Genomic DNA, 17503 nt, shown 5'->3' with positions numbered 1-17503 from the left:
CCCCAGGGTAGACCCAGAACTCACTGGAGGGACTACATGTCCAATCTGGCCTGGGAACGCCTTGGGAATCCCCCAGGAGGAGCTGGAGGGCATTGCTGGGGAGAGGGACGTCTGGAGTGCCCTGCTTAGCTTGCTGCCACCGCGACCCAACCCCGGCTGATGATGAGATGAGATGAGATGGAAGTGGATGTTCACATTCACAGATCTTCCACTAGTGACATCACTGGCAGACACATTTTCAGTAGCGTTTCAGAGAAACACAGAAGACTGCTCAGTATCATGGCTGCTAATGGAGTGTTATCTCTACCACATCTGTAAAGAGATAATGCTGAAAATTGTGGTTGTTTCACTTTGCTTTTCCCCAATTTGCATGTTGAGGCTTCAGTTCAGAAGTGCTTTTCTGTCTCCATATCAAAACACAGTAAATGTAAAAAAGACAATACTACACAAACATTTCATATAGGATTTTTCCAAGTCGCCTGATATATTTGAGACACCAGGTGTCTCAAATACCATTTAATATCAAATATCAAGTATCATCGGGTTAAATGAGATTTCAATTAAAACTATTTGTCTGGGTATTTTCGCTAAGTTGATTGCAACAGCTTATTCATTATACTGAGATTGCATATCAGAAAAATTCTTAAGAAGCATCAAGTCTGCTCCATTTGGCAACGCTTGATTAATTGGCTTTTTTGATAATGGAAGAGCGAGCACAATAATGTGATTATGTTACGATTCAGACTAATTGTTTTGCAGCAGCGTTATAATGCTTCACAATCACCACAATCAAAATAGCATGCAATATGTTTTCACATATTTACACCTTTTAACCCAGCTTGGCTGATATTGTAGATTACGGAACACAGATTTCTATAATTGCAATTAAGAGACTGAATGAAAATGGCTCCTAATGTCTGTAATAGCATCGTTTGATATTAAAAATCTAGATTTTCTAACCATTTTTTTGCAAAAACTACCTTTTTAAAAAGCTGAAATTGCTGTCTCTTTCATGAGACCTACTCCCATAATCACAGAACAGTAAATAAATGACCATTTTATACAACAGTGAGGTTGTGGACACATGATATTAAATGTCTCTTGATTAGACTTCACAAATATCTCCAACAACTTGGAGCCACTCCACGTGAAGTGACTAACAAACTTAATGACAGAATCACATTATGAGGCATTGGTACAGACGAGGACTCGTTTGATCCAACCAAACACTTTATCACGTGTGATTCAGCAGCGATCTTTGCGGTCCTGTGTGGCAACATGACAGCATGCAAAAATCTCCTGACTCTACAATTGGTTGATTTCGATTTATATTCATGCTCCGATAGGTCCATCAAGGCTGCCATACGTGCACAGCACATGAGGTTGTTACTATGGCAAAACTGTGTGTGTGTGTGTGTGTGTGTGTGTGTGTGTGTGTGTGTGTGTGTGTGTGTGTGTGTGTGTGTGTGTGTGTGTGTGTGTGTGTGTGTGTGTTTCTGTGGCAAAACTATGTGCGTGTCTTTGTGTTGACTTAATGCCTGTCTGAGTGAGTTGATTTTGCATTCTCTGCCCATCCAGTTCTCCCATATCCCAAAATATTGCTTCAGAAAGTCATCTTTTATACACCTACAGTCTCTACCTTCTTAAAGCACTGCATCAGTTAATATATATTTCACCAGGCATCCGGGTAGTGTAGCGGTCTATTCCGTTGCCTACCAACATGGGGATCTCCTGTTTGAATCCCTGTGTTACCTGTGTTATTTGGCCATGTCTGCGGGTGGGAAGCCAGATGTGGGTATGTGTCCTGGTCGCTGCACTAACGCCTCCTTTGGTCGGTCGGGGCACCTGTTCGGGAGGGAGGAGGAACTGGGGGAAATAGCGTGATCCTCCCATGCACTACGTCCCCTTGTCGAAGCTCCTCACTGTCAGGTGAAAAGAAGCAGCTAGTGACTCCACATGTACCGGAGGAGGCATGTGGTAGTCTGCAGCCCTCTCCGGATCGGCAGAGGTGGTGGAGCAGTGACCGGGACGGCTCAGAAGAGTGGGGTAATTGGCCATGTACAATTGGGGAGATATTTTGCCTATATTTTTCATTTTATTTATTTGTTTTTGGGTCTTGGGACGGTCTTTTGTAACTACTTTGTATTTAACCTTCATTCGTTACCACAGCAGCAGCATTGTGACCAGCATAACAGCTGCATACACACGACTGACCAAATTCTCCAACACCTTTCATTTTGAATTCAACAAGCTCAGCTATTGTGTGAAGGGGAAAAAAAAGAAAAACAGTTGCTGATACAGCATGCATAAAGCATTGTGTCCGGGAGGTGAGGCAGAGACGTGAGAGAAGGAAGGAAGGAAGGTGTACTCGATTAAGCACGAGGGCTTACACATTTATGTCTTCTCTTGAAATGAGTGAGACATCAGGTTGGGGTGCAGTGACAACGGTGACGACACACACCCGAAGTGTTTCATCTGATAAAATGGTGGGAGAGAATTATGGGGCGTAGAGCTGGACACCCCAGCCTTAATCACGACATGTAGAATTCAAATGAGGAGACAGAGAAGAGCGGGAAGAGAGACAGGGAGAAGAGGGGGGTTGGCTAGATTTTGATTTTTTTTTCTTTTCTTTTTTTAATAGAACACACAGAAGCACACACACTGATGCACTGTATGTGCAATATGACTAATAGAATCAGCAATCGGGAACACTTGTCCTTTTATTTCATGTACTTGCGTACATGAAATGAAACAAAATATCGTTTCCCCCAGTCCACAGCAGTGCAACACAAAAACATTTATCCAAAAACTACACGAACTACAAGAACACATATATCCAAACCAACACATATATCCATTATCCAAACCGCTTATCCTGCTCAGGGTCGCGGGGATGCTGGAGCCTATCCCAGCAGTCATTGGGCGGCAGGCGGGGAGACACCCTGGACTGGCCGCCAGTCCATCGCAGGGCCCACACACACACACACACACACACACAAACTTATATCCAAACTAAATTAAAAAAATCACTGTCCAAGGGACGAACACCAGCCAGGATGACTGTCGGAACTGCCGGTCTGCATGGGCTAGCAGTTAGCTTAGCCTGCCCCGCTTCCGCATCCTGTCAGACTGCCCTTGGTGTTTCCTCTTCGGGTGCAGCTCCAGGCAGGGCTGTGGTCCTTTGGCCCACCGGACACAGCAAACCTAGGCTCCCTCAGCCGATCCAACACCAGCTCCCCCAGCCAGACACCCTCGACACACCTCCCCGCACTCCACACGATGACACCAAAAACACAGCCAACGCCAGGCGAGGCTGCCGCCAGACTGCCCTCGGTGTTATCGGAACTGCCGGTCTGCATGGGCTAGCAGTTAGCTTAGCCTGCCCCGCTTCCGCGTCCTGTCAGACTGCCCTCAGCGTTACCTCCACGGGTGCAGCTCCAGGCAGGGCCGTGGTCCCTGGGCCCACAGGTCGCAGCAGACCAAGCTCTCCCAGCCGAACCAGCGTCAGCTCTCCCGGCCATCAAGCAAAGACAGATACTTAGACGTGGGCAAAAACACTGCAAGGACGGTACTGGGTGAGGCTGCTGCATACGTGAATTCGCACCGCCATCTTCCCACACTGGAAGTGGAAAAAAAAGAACGATGCAAAATAAGGTAGAAGACATGCTGAGAGACACAAAACACATACTTACAAATAAACAAATACACATTATATGGGGTGATAGAGACTGGGTCCTACATAAGGCATTTATGTTGCCATCAGTGTTGTTGGAGGCTCAGGAGACAGACAGGATAACCACAGTCGTCACACCAATGCAATGAGATAGTTGAACAATACAATACCTAATGCACATTGCACATATATCCAAGGTGGAGATATAGTGTAGAACAACTTTAACCAGCTTTGTATTCTACCTTTTTAAGTTGACATACATTTTTAAAAAGGAAACGTGCAAGGTATCTTAATATTATGCTCCTCTCAAGATGAAACAAGAAGACCATAATCAATCAATCAATCAAATTGTGTTTTTTATAGTGCTTTTCTAGCTGCAACAACCACTCAAAATGCAATATGAAAGCACAGGTTTCCCTTTATAATGACGACTGACCGGAGTTAATCATTAGCCACCTTTTTCTTTACCATTGCGTTGGCGATTGAGGCCAGCTTCCCCACCTTCCCTTCAGCTCTAGATCTTATTGTGCCATAAATGTCAAGCTGCAAGGGTGAGTGAATCAGTCAAGGTGAAATAGTGAGATGCCGTGCAAAAGGCAGTGGAGAAAGGGGGTGGTGAGGAAGAAGACGAAAAGGAGATGAAGATGGAGATGGAAGATCGACGTAACGCCGGGAGCCACCGAAGAGTGACGCCGAGTAATCGATGTAGGGAAGGTCAAGTGGAGGGTAAGATCAGTTAGCAGGGTGCTGATTAGCACTGATGGGCTAGCATAGCGCTCACCCTGTGGCTACCCCCAAGCTGTGCATTTACTGCTGCTGCAGGGCAACTACTGGGAACAGCAAGGGCCGATGGATGGCAAGTGAAAGTGAGGAGCCAATGGTTGTCTACTGGGGACTGGGAACATTACTCTACTGAATTCTCACAATGTCTAATGTATTCCAGGAGATTAGAAGTGGATGGGTGGCTGGATGACAAAAGAAATAAAGAATGCTTCGCACATCCTCATGAAAGGATACCGGTGTCCTTGGGAGACAAAAGAAACATCGTCCAAAGAATAGGAACATATCCATTCCTCAGACTCCTCTGGCCTACTCTTACTGTCTCTCCTTGTTTCTCGCACTCTCTCTTTCACATCTTATTTTCCACCCTTCTTCCTTCTTTCCTCCGACAAATTGTTTCTGCCTCCTCTCCCCATCCCCACCTTTTCACCATCTCTCTCCGCATCCTCTCCTCATCCAGTGCACGCACCCCCCCTTCCCCTTCCCGCCTATTCGCTATTTCCGCCGTTGTCATGCCAACTTCCCCGGAGACAGCGTTGTCATGGATACAAAGCAGCAAGGCGGATCAGCTGATGTCTGGTGTCACTCAGGCATGTGCACAAAATGCCCTCCTATATGTGTGTGTGGCGCTTCCCTCTGCTTTCCCAGCAGGGCTTATTTGTGATCCCTCTTTGCACATGTTCTCCTAACACTTCTGTTTTCTGTCTCTCTTTTCATCCATCACATCCGTCATGTATCCATCCATCCACTTCTGTCTGTCCCACACCTCCTCACTCCTTCTCAAGCCCACTCAGCTCCCACCCACAGCTGCAGTGTGAAGACATCAACCGCAGTTTTATCTTGGTAATTAACAGTGTGCATGAGAGGCTCCGTTGTGTAATTAATGCTTGTTAATCTATGAGACTGGACGTTTTTCCAGTCAACATTAATGGCAGGCTAACTGGTGCCCTCACTGCAAGAGAGGTCTTACAGCATGGCTCATTACGTTTTGTCCGTTTAGTCACAGAACGTCCTCTTTAATTCTTGGTCTTTGTCTCTCCTCTCTCGCGCCCTCTCACTTCAGGTCAGTTCAGAGAGGCTTTATTGGCATGATTGTAGTTATCGATTGACGTACAGAATTTTTAAAGCGCAGTGTGTAAGGTAGTTCAAAATCACAGTAAGATCAACAGTATTACCTCTCGCTTTCTCAGTTCTCTCCCGCTCTCCGTGTCGCTGACATTTCCTTTTCGTACCATTGTATTTCTCCGAGGGGCTGCTGGGCCAACTTACGTAACCAACAAGTTACCCCCTCAAGAATAGAGAAGGGGCAACACGCTGAATCACGGTTGATCCCCATGACAGCCATTGCACAATGGACCAAACCACATTGCTTTGGGCAGCTAGCTGAGCTCCAGACTATACAACTTGGCAAAGTGTCCTCATCACTTGTCTGTTTGCTCAGGCACTCATCCACTCACCACTGTCCACCCATAGCTGCCCTGAGGTTTGTCTCAGAGACCAGTGGAGAACCTGGGTAACCCCTGAATTTGGATACCAATTGGCTAACACTGATGTCTTTGTAATGTTTTGGCGGTACAGTGGTTAGCATGGTTGCCTCACAGCAAGAGGGTCCTGGGTTCGAGCCCCGGGGTAGTCCAAGCTTGGGTGTCGTCCCGGGTCATCTTCTGTGTGGAGTTTGCATGTTCTCCTCGTGTCTGTGTGGGTTTCCTCTGGGTGCTTCGGTTTCCTCCCACAGTCCAAAGACATGTAGGTCAGGTGAATCGGCTGTACTAAATTGTCCCAAGATGTGAATGTGTGTGTGTGTGTGTGTGTGTGTGTGGGCCCTGTGTTGGTCTGGCGGCCTGTCCGGGGTGCCTCCCCGCCTGCCACCCAATGAGTGCCGGGATAGGCTCCAGCATCCCCACGACCCTGAGTAAGGATAAGCGGTTTAGATGATGGATGAATGAATGATGTCTTTGCAAGCCTGGGTGATTGCTCATTGCAAGAGATGGACAATAAATGCTAGGGGAAGGAAGTACAGATAACCATCAGGCTTTGCTTCTGACTGTCAGACAATCTTGAGAGCTAAAGAAATTCCATGGGTGTGTAAGAACAAATTTGTACATACCAACAATTATGGATGAGGATGACTCTTGTTTCAATCAATTAAGTCCTTAATATATATGTAAATGTAACTCTTTCCATGCAATTAACTGTGGATGGACCGCCAGAGACAGAGGCAAGACTTTGGGCCATAATTCAGTGCAATTATGGAGGCGCCCATTTCTGACGGGGGAGAGGAGTCACAGGCTTCATGTCTTAGGTAAATAAGCTTACCGGTTTTGTAGCCCGCGGTGGCAGTCTGTCTTGCCTTGTCTTCCTCAGATGAAGATGGAATAAGGATTTGTCTTGGCCCCATGCTCTGCTGAGTGGGTATTAATGTACTTGACTGCCTGCCCCCGGGCTGTTTCCTCAGCATACACCGGCATGTGTGCCGACATAGAAAGGCAGATTAAAGAGAAATAAATGGAAGGAACAGAGAAAAGAAAACCCTAAGGGAGAGAATGAGAGCACAGAAATGGAGACTGGGAGAGCAAGAGAGAGGTGGTCAAACATGAGGTCTTGTTCTGACCCCTAACCTTTATTTACCAGTGATGTTATTGGTGGCTTCCTGTCTGGTGCACTCTGCGGCCCTGCAAAGGTAAATAGTACCACCATGGTATTGGGATTCCTCAGCCGATCCCCCGGCGCTCTCCGTTGGGTGTGTGGGGGCAGGGCGGCCTTGATTAAAAACCGTTTGATTAGTCCTATGGGCTTCTGATCAATACCTCCTAACTTCACCCTGTAAAGATCTCCACCGAGATAAAGCAAAGAAAATTTCCCCCCTCAGATCTGCACTGAAAAAAAAACACCCTTTAATTGATTTTTCTAAATCCTGTATTGTAGTGCTTATACACACATAAACCAAATTATTCCATAACTACTTCTATCTTGTTTCTCATCTCGGCCCATTACACTAAACCATCATTTACACAAGTGAACCTGAGCAGTACAATCTATGACTGGAGCTTTTGCCTTGCCCATTAAAATGAGAGATGCTCTGAATATACAGAGTTCCCTCACTACTTTCCCTTCACTTATTACTTAAATGAGGGGTGATCGATCGGAGTTTGCACGTACGGTGGTGTGAGAACCACTGCGAATTCATGTACTGCTAACAGGACTGTTTTGTGTGTGCGTGCGTGCATGCATTTGTGTGTGTGTGCGTGTGTGCCTGAGGGCAGGTGCATATCTTTGCATACCTTTCTTTCTCCCCATCTGTTCATTTACGCGTACTTGTCTTTGTTTGTGTGTTAATGTGTGTGCATGGCTGTGTATTAACCAACACGTCTGTACTGTGTATGAGTTGTATTCGTTACTGTGTGCATACGCCACGTGATCATAGCCATATTAAAAACATTTCTTTCCGCACATGACTTCACATTTACGTGCGGTTATCTGAACTGGCGTTTATACTCTGTGTGTATACCTGTGTCCTTACGTCCGTGTTTGTGTGTCCTTTTCCTCTCTCGCTGTCCCAGGTGACTGGGGTGAGTGTGTCCCCCGGGAAGGACCAGCTGGTTGTGTTTCACACCAAGGACAGCAGGGACCTGGTGGTGTGCCTGCAGGGCATGGTGCCCGCCACCGAAAGCCGCATCGGGGAGCTGGTCGGCACCCTGCTTAGCCACTTCAAAAGGTATGGAGCGAAGATATGGGGCCAGCAGGTGGGGCGGTTTTAGGGCAGGGATGATTCGACTGCAGTGTGTGGATGGGGGGGCTTGATTTTGGACGAGAATCCAGACAAGAGTTGTGGGGCGCCCCGGTGGCTTACCTGGTAGAGTGCGTACCACATAAGGCTTAGTCCTTACTGCAGCAGCTTGGGTTCGAATCCGGCCTGGGCCCTTTGCCGCATGTCATCCCCTCTCTCTCCCCTGCCCTTCCTGTCTCTCTCTCAACTATCACTGCCAAATAAAGGCGGAAAATGCCCAAAAAAAAGAGACAAGATTTGTGTTGGTTGTGTGTGTGTCTGTGTGTGCATATGTTTGCCTGTTTACATGTGTGTTTGTTCAGTGGAGTAGCTTGCAAAAGAAGTCTGTTATTAGCAGTATCAACCCACATTTGTTTGACTGAAATGACCTGTGGATTCCTGTGGGATCGTGGGTATTGACCCTTTCTGTCTGTCTGCTATCCTCTTCATAGAAAGTCAGTACTTGTTCTCATGATTCGGTTGACCCCCCCCCCCCCCTTTAAACACAGTTCACGTCAGTTCAGTTACTGTCAACAAATCCAGCAGGTCTTATACTAATACCAGGCCATATGTGTGTAACTGACTTTAGTGGTAGGGGATTATTGTGAAGCCTACATCCGTTTGTGTCTTACATCATCTAAAGAGTATCTACACTGATGGTACTCGCCTAAGTCCCAGTATGTGGTAGCTCAGTTATAAATTAAAGGGAAAGTGCAACATGCAAATGGGGGTAAAAACACTAAATGAGACATTTTCAAACTGATTTAAAGATTTTGTTTTTTTGCCAAATACATCCCACATATCCCAGTTATCAGGAGACAACAACCAATCTGATGCTAATAGAAGTAATGTTGGTCCGACTGTATGGTGTCATCCTGAAATGACCTGTGGTGGTAGGATTACAGTATATCCATATACAATGGGTAATATGTGAGTTTTCATCCACATACTAGAATGTAAATTACAATGTACTGAATTTCGAGTAGCTAGATGAAAGTTGCAAATATCAGTAAAATATCCATGTTGGAGAAATGTTTCTACCCTCCCTCATAGGTGAATACCCTTTGTGTGTTTGTCCATTATGGCCATATGGACATAAATTGTTTTTTAATATTGCAAAGTGCATTGAATTATTTTAATCTTTAGGTATAAACTGTTGCCATTGTCAGCTAACACAAAGGAAGACTCCAGACATGATGCAAACCAATATGTGTAGATATATGCATGTTTAGTTTGGATATATATGTGTTCTTAGTTTGGATATATGTGTGTTTAGTTTGGATATATGTGTTCTTAGTTTGGATATATGTGTTCTTAGTTTGGATATATGTGTTCTTAGTTTGGATATATGTGTTTTTAGTTTGGATATATGTGTTCTTAGTTTGGATATATGTGTTTAGTTTGGATATATGTGTTCTTAGTTTGCATATATGTGTTCTTTGTTTGGATATATGTGTTCTTAGTTTGCATATATGTGTTCTTTGTTTGGATATATGTGTTCTTAGTTTGGATATATGTGTTTAGTTTGGATACGTGTTTAGTTTGGATATATGTGTTCTTAGTTTGGATATGTGTTTAGTTGGGATATAGTATATGTTCTTGTGGTTTTTGGATATGTGTTTTTATCTTTGTGTTGTGCTGCTGCGGGCTGGGGGAAATGATATTTTGTTTCACTTCGTGTACACAGGTACACGAAGTGAAATGACAATGTTCCTGAGTTCTGATTCCTGACAAATACATTCCTTGAAGTCACTCTCCTTTTTTTCCAAAGGTTGTCTTTCTGATGTAATTCTGCACTGACTTCAACTCAGTGGTTCATTTCAGTTGAGTTGAGAGTAGCCTGTTGAGTCTGTTTAATACTGCAGAGGCAGTATCTTCTCTGTTTCCTTTCAACTCGGGGGAACACAGACTGACGGCAACCTCAAACTACCCCACGCATCTTTTTTTTATTTTATTTTTTAAGGTTCAGTTAAGTTCAGTCTCACCGCCGCTTGTGCCTTCACCAGCCTGTCGACATGCTGCCCTGACCAGGTGGTGATTTATTTGCACAAACTCTGCCAGAAAGATGAGGAATAGGGAAATTGTTTCCTCGCTGAAGTCTGAACTTAACAGGTGCAAAAGAGTTGTTCTAACAAGGCGTACCACAATCCGCTCCCCCTTCCAAATCAAGCCTTGGTTAAAATGCTATGAGAGGAATGGCCTTGCAGTAAAAGCACCACTGACACTACAGCACAGCATATTTTCCTGCAGCGTCACCTCTTGTGACTGTGTGGAAGGTATAGACAGGTGTACACAGTACAAAGCTCTATGATAACTTGCTCAACTCCGAAAAATGCATACTATGCTGTAGTGTGCCAGACTACACTATACACAGTAAGGAGCTTTATTACATTCACGTTTGTATCATTCAATTTTAATTCTGGTCTTATCAGCTTGATGAATTCATATTTCTAAACCCTGGGATTATAAAGCGTGATTTTAGATTTATTCCCCTCCGTTTCTCTTGGTACTGAATCTATTTATTTACCATAGTCTGGCTCAGATATTATTGATTTCTGTATTTGTGCCTGTGTGTTTGGTCTTTGTGTGGGTAAGTTTGTGATTGTGTCTGCTTATGTATGTGGTTCTCTGAGCGTGTGTGTGTGTTGGGGGGGGGGGTGCTTGATCATTGCCATTCCCTGATACTATCACGTTGCATAGTGAAGGCCGTTGCTCAGTGGGTGTGAGGCTGAGAAAGGCCACTGGGCCCCATGTAATGACTCTCCATGTGCTCTGCATGCCAACCCATCCATCATCATGAAATACAGGCAGAACAAAGAACACACCAGCACTGCCAGTTGTGCATGTGTGTGTGAGCGTGTGCATGTGCTCGGGCATTGGTCTAATGCACATCCATATGTGTTTGTGTGTGTTGGCGACTGCATGAGAATGTACATCAGCTTCCACGAGGAAGTGTGTGACTGACAGTGTGTGTGCATGTGTTTGTGCTCACGAGTGTGTGTTTGCATGTCAGAGCATTCAAGGATACGTGCGCTTGGCTGCATGATGATGTGTTCATGCGTGCACACATGCATTAACAAGAAGATAGTCCGTGTGTGTGTGTGTGTGTGTGTGTGTGTGTGTGTGTGTTCTATTGTAATGTATACGACCTCGTCACCATTCCCCCATTAGTGTAGTTTTAACCTTTATCTCTCCTTCAACGATGCTGCACCATGCACAGCACTACACAATAGAGACCAGAGAGGGGTGGCTCACAGCAGCATACACAGGGAGCCTGCCTATGTCAAAGCAACTGTTTTTATCCTCCCCTATAGTGACAGCAAGGCCAAAACAGAATGACACCCCCCACCCCCACCCCCATAGCTGCCTGTGTCGCAACTTCAGTCCCAATACAATTTGTTTTTGAACCTTTTTTTTAAAAATCTGCTTGGCTTTAAGCTTTCTTTCTTTGCTTTTGTGTATTTTCCATTTCGCACAAGACTGAAATGGTCTTTATTTTGAGACGGTGTCAACGCTGGTTTATTTTGGGTCAGGGTTTGGAGGGGTGGCAGAAACCTCTCGATGCATAACAAGTCAACTCAAATGGAAGCGATTCGGAGAGTTGGGCTGCACATGTATAAGAAGATAACCCTCTTATCTGCTATGACGCACCAGTTGTCTAGAGAAATTCACAAATACTCACGTCCTCATTTTGCATGAAAGGGAGAAGGATTAGATTCCTATGCCTTCTACCCCCTCCTTTATCCCCCACATCCTTTTTTTGCTGCTTCCTAATTTTGACTACATCCCTTTTTACTAATCTCTGTCTCTCACTGTACCTCTTTCCCCCTCCGTCTCTCTGCCTACTCATCTCTCTCCCTCTGTCTCTCTCTTTCTGTCTCCCCTTTTTTTTTCCTCTCTCAACTCACCCCTCCTTCCCCCATTTCAGGGGAGGGGGCGAGGTGATAAAATATTTAAGGCTATGCTGCTGTTGAGACCTAAATTTAGATGGGCCAGACCTCCCCTCTCTCTCTCCCTCCCTCCATCTCTCTCTCTCTCTCCTCTTTCTCCCTCTGTTCATATGCACCCCATGCAAAGCAATTTGCAGACACCAACCACTGCAGTATTATTTCTGTCCAGCGCCAGGACTGGAGAGCGGGGACATCCCACGCCTGTACCACATACACAGGCTGCAGAATCAATGACACAATCAGTTGATCAAAATGGCTTTGTAGCTTGCCCACATTCTCTTTCTTCGATGAGCCTCCTTTTACCATACGTTTCATTTTCCCTCCTCAATCACTTTTCTCTGCCCCCAAAACACAGTCTCTCTCTCTCTCTCTCTCTCTCTCTCTCTCTCTCTCTCTCTCTCTCTCTCTCTCTCTCTCTCTCTCTCACTCGTCTGTGTCTGTCTGTCTCTCTCTCTTGTCTGTCTCTCTCTCGCTCTCTCTCTCGTCTCTCCGTCTGTCTGTTGTTTCTGGTGCTCAGTTAACTGAGCTATAGTCTATATGGCAGGGTTTGTGCTCTGATATTAAAAAAAAACTGTTTCTTTGACATTTGATTTGTCAGTAGGTATAATTTCTGAATCCGTATCTCCTATATTACTTGTTGTATCCAAACCCATTCACTTTTTTTTTTTTTTTACAAAATTGCTAACCTGGAAGAACAAAACCTCATCACCCACTGGATATATAAAATCAAGTGAAAGAACAATTTCCAATCTTTTAGGAGCTAGATGCTAAGCAAGTAAATATTAATGTATATGTGTGTTATGGGTCACTTCACTGTAGACGCTGTTCATGCACAGGGACCTGTCATAATTATTGGATAAACTAACAAGGGGTGGGACTGCTTGGCATGATAAGGATTGCATTTTGGATAATGGATGGATGGATGGATGGATGGATGGATGGATGGATGGATGTGTATATCAGTGCGAAGATGAGTGAATTGGCATTGTGACTGGGAGATTCCCGGTGTAAACCCATTCATCACACTCCTCTCAAAGCACCGTCAGCGGAGATGATTGACGCATTTTGGTCACACTTTATAATCAGTTAGCTGTGCACAGTGATTAAAAAATGGCTAATTAATAGGGCACGTTTAAGTTCTTACAGCATCCTTACTAATATTAGAAGACGGCTTAATTATTAGTAACCGACTTATAATTTGCAAATAATTGTTGATAACTTTGCAAGGAAAATGGGAAAATGTACAAAGTTGTTTGCTAATGTTAAACAAGTGTTGTGTAGGAGCTCATATGAGTGTTATTACTCATTTATTAACCTCTGTTTATAGCCACTCATAATAAACTACTTTCAGGTCACCCTTTGAGGAAAATGCTTGCTCGCAGCTGCTCCAGTGGCGCGGTCTTCATACTCACAGTCTTACCCTGCTCCTCTGGTGTGTTGGCTAGAGCGCCTGTTGAAACCGGCTGTTTTGTTCTTCCGTTTTTTGATTTTCTTCTCAGCGTTTGTCTTTCACGCTGCACCTTCTGCTTCACCCCGTCCCCGCTGAGCTCTTGCAGTAAAAATAGCTCGGCATTGAATAATTCATCCACAGCCTCAACTCTCACAGGTGATGATCGGCGCTTTGAGGGGAATTTTTCAACATCACTGACTGAGCACCGTTAAACTCATCATACTGAGACAAATACAATGCTCTTCATATCTCTCTCTCTCTCTCTCTCTCTCTCTCTCTCTCTCTCTCTCTCTCTCTCTCTGTCTGTTTGCATGCATCAAACAAACTTGAGAAATCATTTCATACATTAAAATGCAATATATAGTGACCTTTTTGACTGGCTGCTTGTGTGTGTGTGTGTGTGTGTGTGTGTGTGTGTGTGTGTGTGTGTGTGTCATGGCCTTGGAAAGAGTTTCCTCCGTGACAGAAGCTTGTTACTTGTAAGTTGGCACACAAAGCCTCCCCCTGTCTTCGCGTCCTGTTGTGTTGTGTAAGCTGTTGGAATCGGCTTCTTAGAAAACCACCGTGCAGAGGTTTCTGTGGAAACTCGTTGCCTGATCCACACTGTCTGCAGCTATTGATGCTGAAATCCATGTCGCCCAATATAAAAGTTTGGACTGTAGAATTGTAGTGGAGGGGTGTCTGGGTGGTGTGGCGGTCTATTCCATTGCCTACCAACACATGGATCGCCAGTTCGAATCCCTGTGTTACTTCCGGCTTGGTCGGGCGTCCCTGCGGGTGGGAAGCCAGATCTGGGTATGTGTCCTGGTCACTGCACTGGCGCCTCCTCTGGTCGGTCAGGGTGCCTGTTCGGGGGAAGAGGAAACTGGGGGGAATAGTGTGATCCTCCCACGTGCTATGTCACCCTGGCGAAACTCCTCACTGTCAGGTGAAAAGAAGTGGCTGGCGACTCCACATGTATTGGAGGAGGCATGTGGTAGTCTGCAGCCCTCCCCGGGTCGGCAGAGGGGGTGGAGCATCGACCGGGACGGCTGAAAGCGCAGAGTAATTGGCCAAATACAACTGGGGAGAAAGAAAAAAAAAGAATTGTAATGGAGATGGTGGGTGTAAAAAGATGTGACATGGAGGACTGAAGATGGAGGCCATGTCACTCTCTCTCTCTCTCTCTCTCTCTCTCTCTCTCTCTGTAGGAATCATTGACAGGAGTTCATTAATTCCTGTCTTCCTTCTTCCCTCCTGTGTGTCAGTGCTCCGAGGGGATTGATGGTCTATTCTGGGGCTATGGGCCTATAATAAGAAGGCAGGCATCATTCTCTCTCTGTCTCTCTCTGTTCTCCCTCCTTTCCTCTCCCATTCTTTTTTTTTCTTTCTGGGTTGCTGAGGACTTTGAGAACCAATTCATAACACTGTAAACTCTTCCCATCCGTCTTTTTGTGTGACACACACTTAATGACTCACCTGTGTAAGACTCCTTCCATTCACGCTTCCTCTCACCATTGATCTTCTTTGACCTCTACCATTCCCACCACCGCTTCATCTCTCTCTCTCTCTCTCTCTCTCTCTCTCTCTCTCTCTCTCTCTCTCTCTCTCTCACACACTGACACACACACTTTCATTTTTTGTCTTGGACACGTTTCTCTCTTCATCTCTAAATTTCTCTGTCATTCATTGCTTCCTTTGAGCTCTTTCCTCTTTGATCTCCTCCCCCCTCTCCGTGCTCCTTATTCTCTCTATCTTGCTCTCATCCTTTCAGAAATATGAGTCAGCAACATAAGACAGGTAGCTAGCTAGCTAGCTAGATAGATAGATAGATAAATAGTTGACTTTATTAATCCCTGGAGGGAAATTAAATGTCATAGCAACCAGATATATCAAAATACAGATGACAACAGATAAGACTAATAAATAATGATAAATGTAAGTTTCAAGTGTTCTTGTATTTCAGGTGTGCAATGATAAAGGCAAGTTAGTCCATGAGCAGTTCAATGTCAACAGGCCTAGCAAAGGCAGATGTATTGTAAAGTCTGCTAATGGTCCATAATCCTCTATTGATCCCATAGTGATGTGGTCACATGGTGGCAGCACCCCCGCTTCTGCCCTGAGGGGCTGAACATCTAACCTGACCCTGTCAAATTTGGGCCAGACACGCCTGTGTCACTACAGAGAGGAGGTGGGACAGAAAAGAACAAAAAAGAAGAAACATTCAGAGGACTTTTGGGGGGGGGGGGGGGGGGGCTTAGAGAGAAGGGAGCGAGGAAGACAGAGCAATAGAAGTGTGTGTGTGTGTGTGTGAGAGAGAGAGAGAGACAGAGAGAGAGAGAGGCTTAGGAAGAACAGCAGAAGTGTTAGAAGTGGGGAGGGGGAAGGAGTGAGGACAGAGACTGGAAGCTGCAAAGAGGTTGAAGTATTGAATGGGGGTTAGAGACTAGGCGAGGGAAGAGAAGGTGATGAAGAGATGTCGTATGAACGTGAAGCGTTGTATTGCTTTGCAAAATACATTCTCAATTTTCTCAGTCGGTCCTCATCCAGAGTCGATCAAAGTGCTTTGTGTATTATTTCCTGCTCAGCTAACGTTGTTGGACCGAGACGGATGTTTGTTTGTTTTCTGAGCTAAAGTTCTTGTGTAAACAATTTAAGTGAGATTACCTGTGAGCATTATCATTTTCTACCATTGAGAGGTCCAACGTACTCCCATTGGAGGCAGTCACAGTCAAGCAAAGAAAGAAAGAAAAAAGCATCAGAACAAGACTCGTCAGTGAGAAAGGGACCTATGAAGATATACACAAATATTAAAACTGAAAAATGCTGTGGGTGAATAACTGTGCTTTAAATAGATTTTTGTTGTTGTTGTAACTGGACATGACATTGTCACCATCACTGCTAGCATGACACTGAGACAGACAAAGAGAGGGAGAGACAAGGTGATCAAGACAGTTGTGAGAGAGGAAGACAGGAGATGGAGGGAACGCGTTCTCATGGTAGACAATATGTAAAGATGGAGAGGATAAGAAAGAAAGAGTCAGGAAGTGATGGAGAGGGTAAAGAGAATAGGAAAAGAAAGCACAAGGGGGGGGGGGGGAAAGCTAAGCTGCCTTTGTCTCCCCCACCAAGGTCACCCTTTCTGCTGAATCAAATATTTCAGACTAGGAGAATAGGGCTCCCCTCCTTCCCTCTCTCCCTTCATCCATCCCTCTCCTCTCCCCTTCTCTGTCTGTCACCCTCCCCCATCCCCCTCTTGTTTTTCAGCTTGCCTTCCACCATTTCCTCCTCCTCCTCTTGGTCTCCCCCCCTCCTTTCCAGGGCGCTGCGGATGCAGTTCCCATGGCAACCATTGGATCCATGTTTGTCTGATACGCGATCCATTAATAACCCTGCCGGCTGAAAATTATAACCGCACATCTCCTGCCGTACCACAGATGGAGGGATGGAAAGAGAGACAGAGTATCAAGGGAGCATGCTAAACAAATCAGACAGCCCGGTTTCACAGCATTAGACGGGTGCGCGTGAACAGAGTTGGGACTGGAGAAAGGGGAGATATTTAAAGAGAATGGCAAGAGAAAAAGATGTTAAGAGAGGTTTTTATTTTTAACACAAATCCCTGCTTTGCTGTACAGAAAAAAAGTAATGTTGTCATGTAAAACTTGTGCACCCATCTACATAGCCAGTATCTACAAAGAAGAGGATGGTGCTGTCTGTACTGTATGCCTACTCATGCACATCCAGTTCCACAGTAGGCTAAATGAGTATCTCACCGAAATGTAGCGCATAAATACAAGCTGCAGTCAATGAATATCATCAAATGTGAAAATATTCAAATTTCTACGTCATGGGTACAGATGCATAAGGCAATACAGACACAAACAAAGATTAACTCTTTCTCTTTC

General features: G+C 45.1%; 1 protein-coding gene across 1 annotated transcript in view; it reads left to right on the top strand.

The window, feature by feature from the left end:
- Positions 1 to 17503, top strand: part of myo1d (myosin 1D) — a 126368-nt gene that overhangs the window by 91276 nt on the left and 17589 nt on the right. The window contains exon 21 of the mRNA XM_056296605.1: positions 8014 to 8168. Coding sequence (XP_056152580.1) covers positions 8014 to 8168 — 155 coding nt within the window. The remainder of the gene's footprint in view (positions 1 to 8013; positions 8169 to 17503) is intronic.

The sequence above is a fragment of the Lampris incognitus genome, chromosome 17, assembly GCF_029633865.1.
Source record: "Lampris incognitus isolate fLamInc1 chromosome 17, fLamInc1.hap2, whole genome shotgun sequence".
NCBI lineage: Eukaryota > Metazoa > Chordata > Actinopteri > Lampriformes > Lampridae > Lampris > Lampris incognitus.
This window is presented reverse-complemented; position numbering and strand designations above follow the sequence as displayed.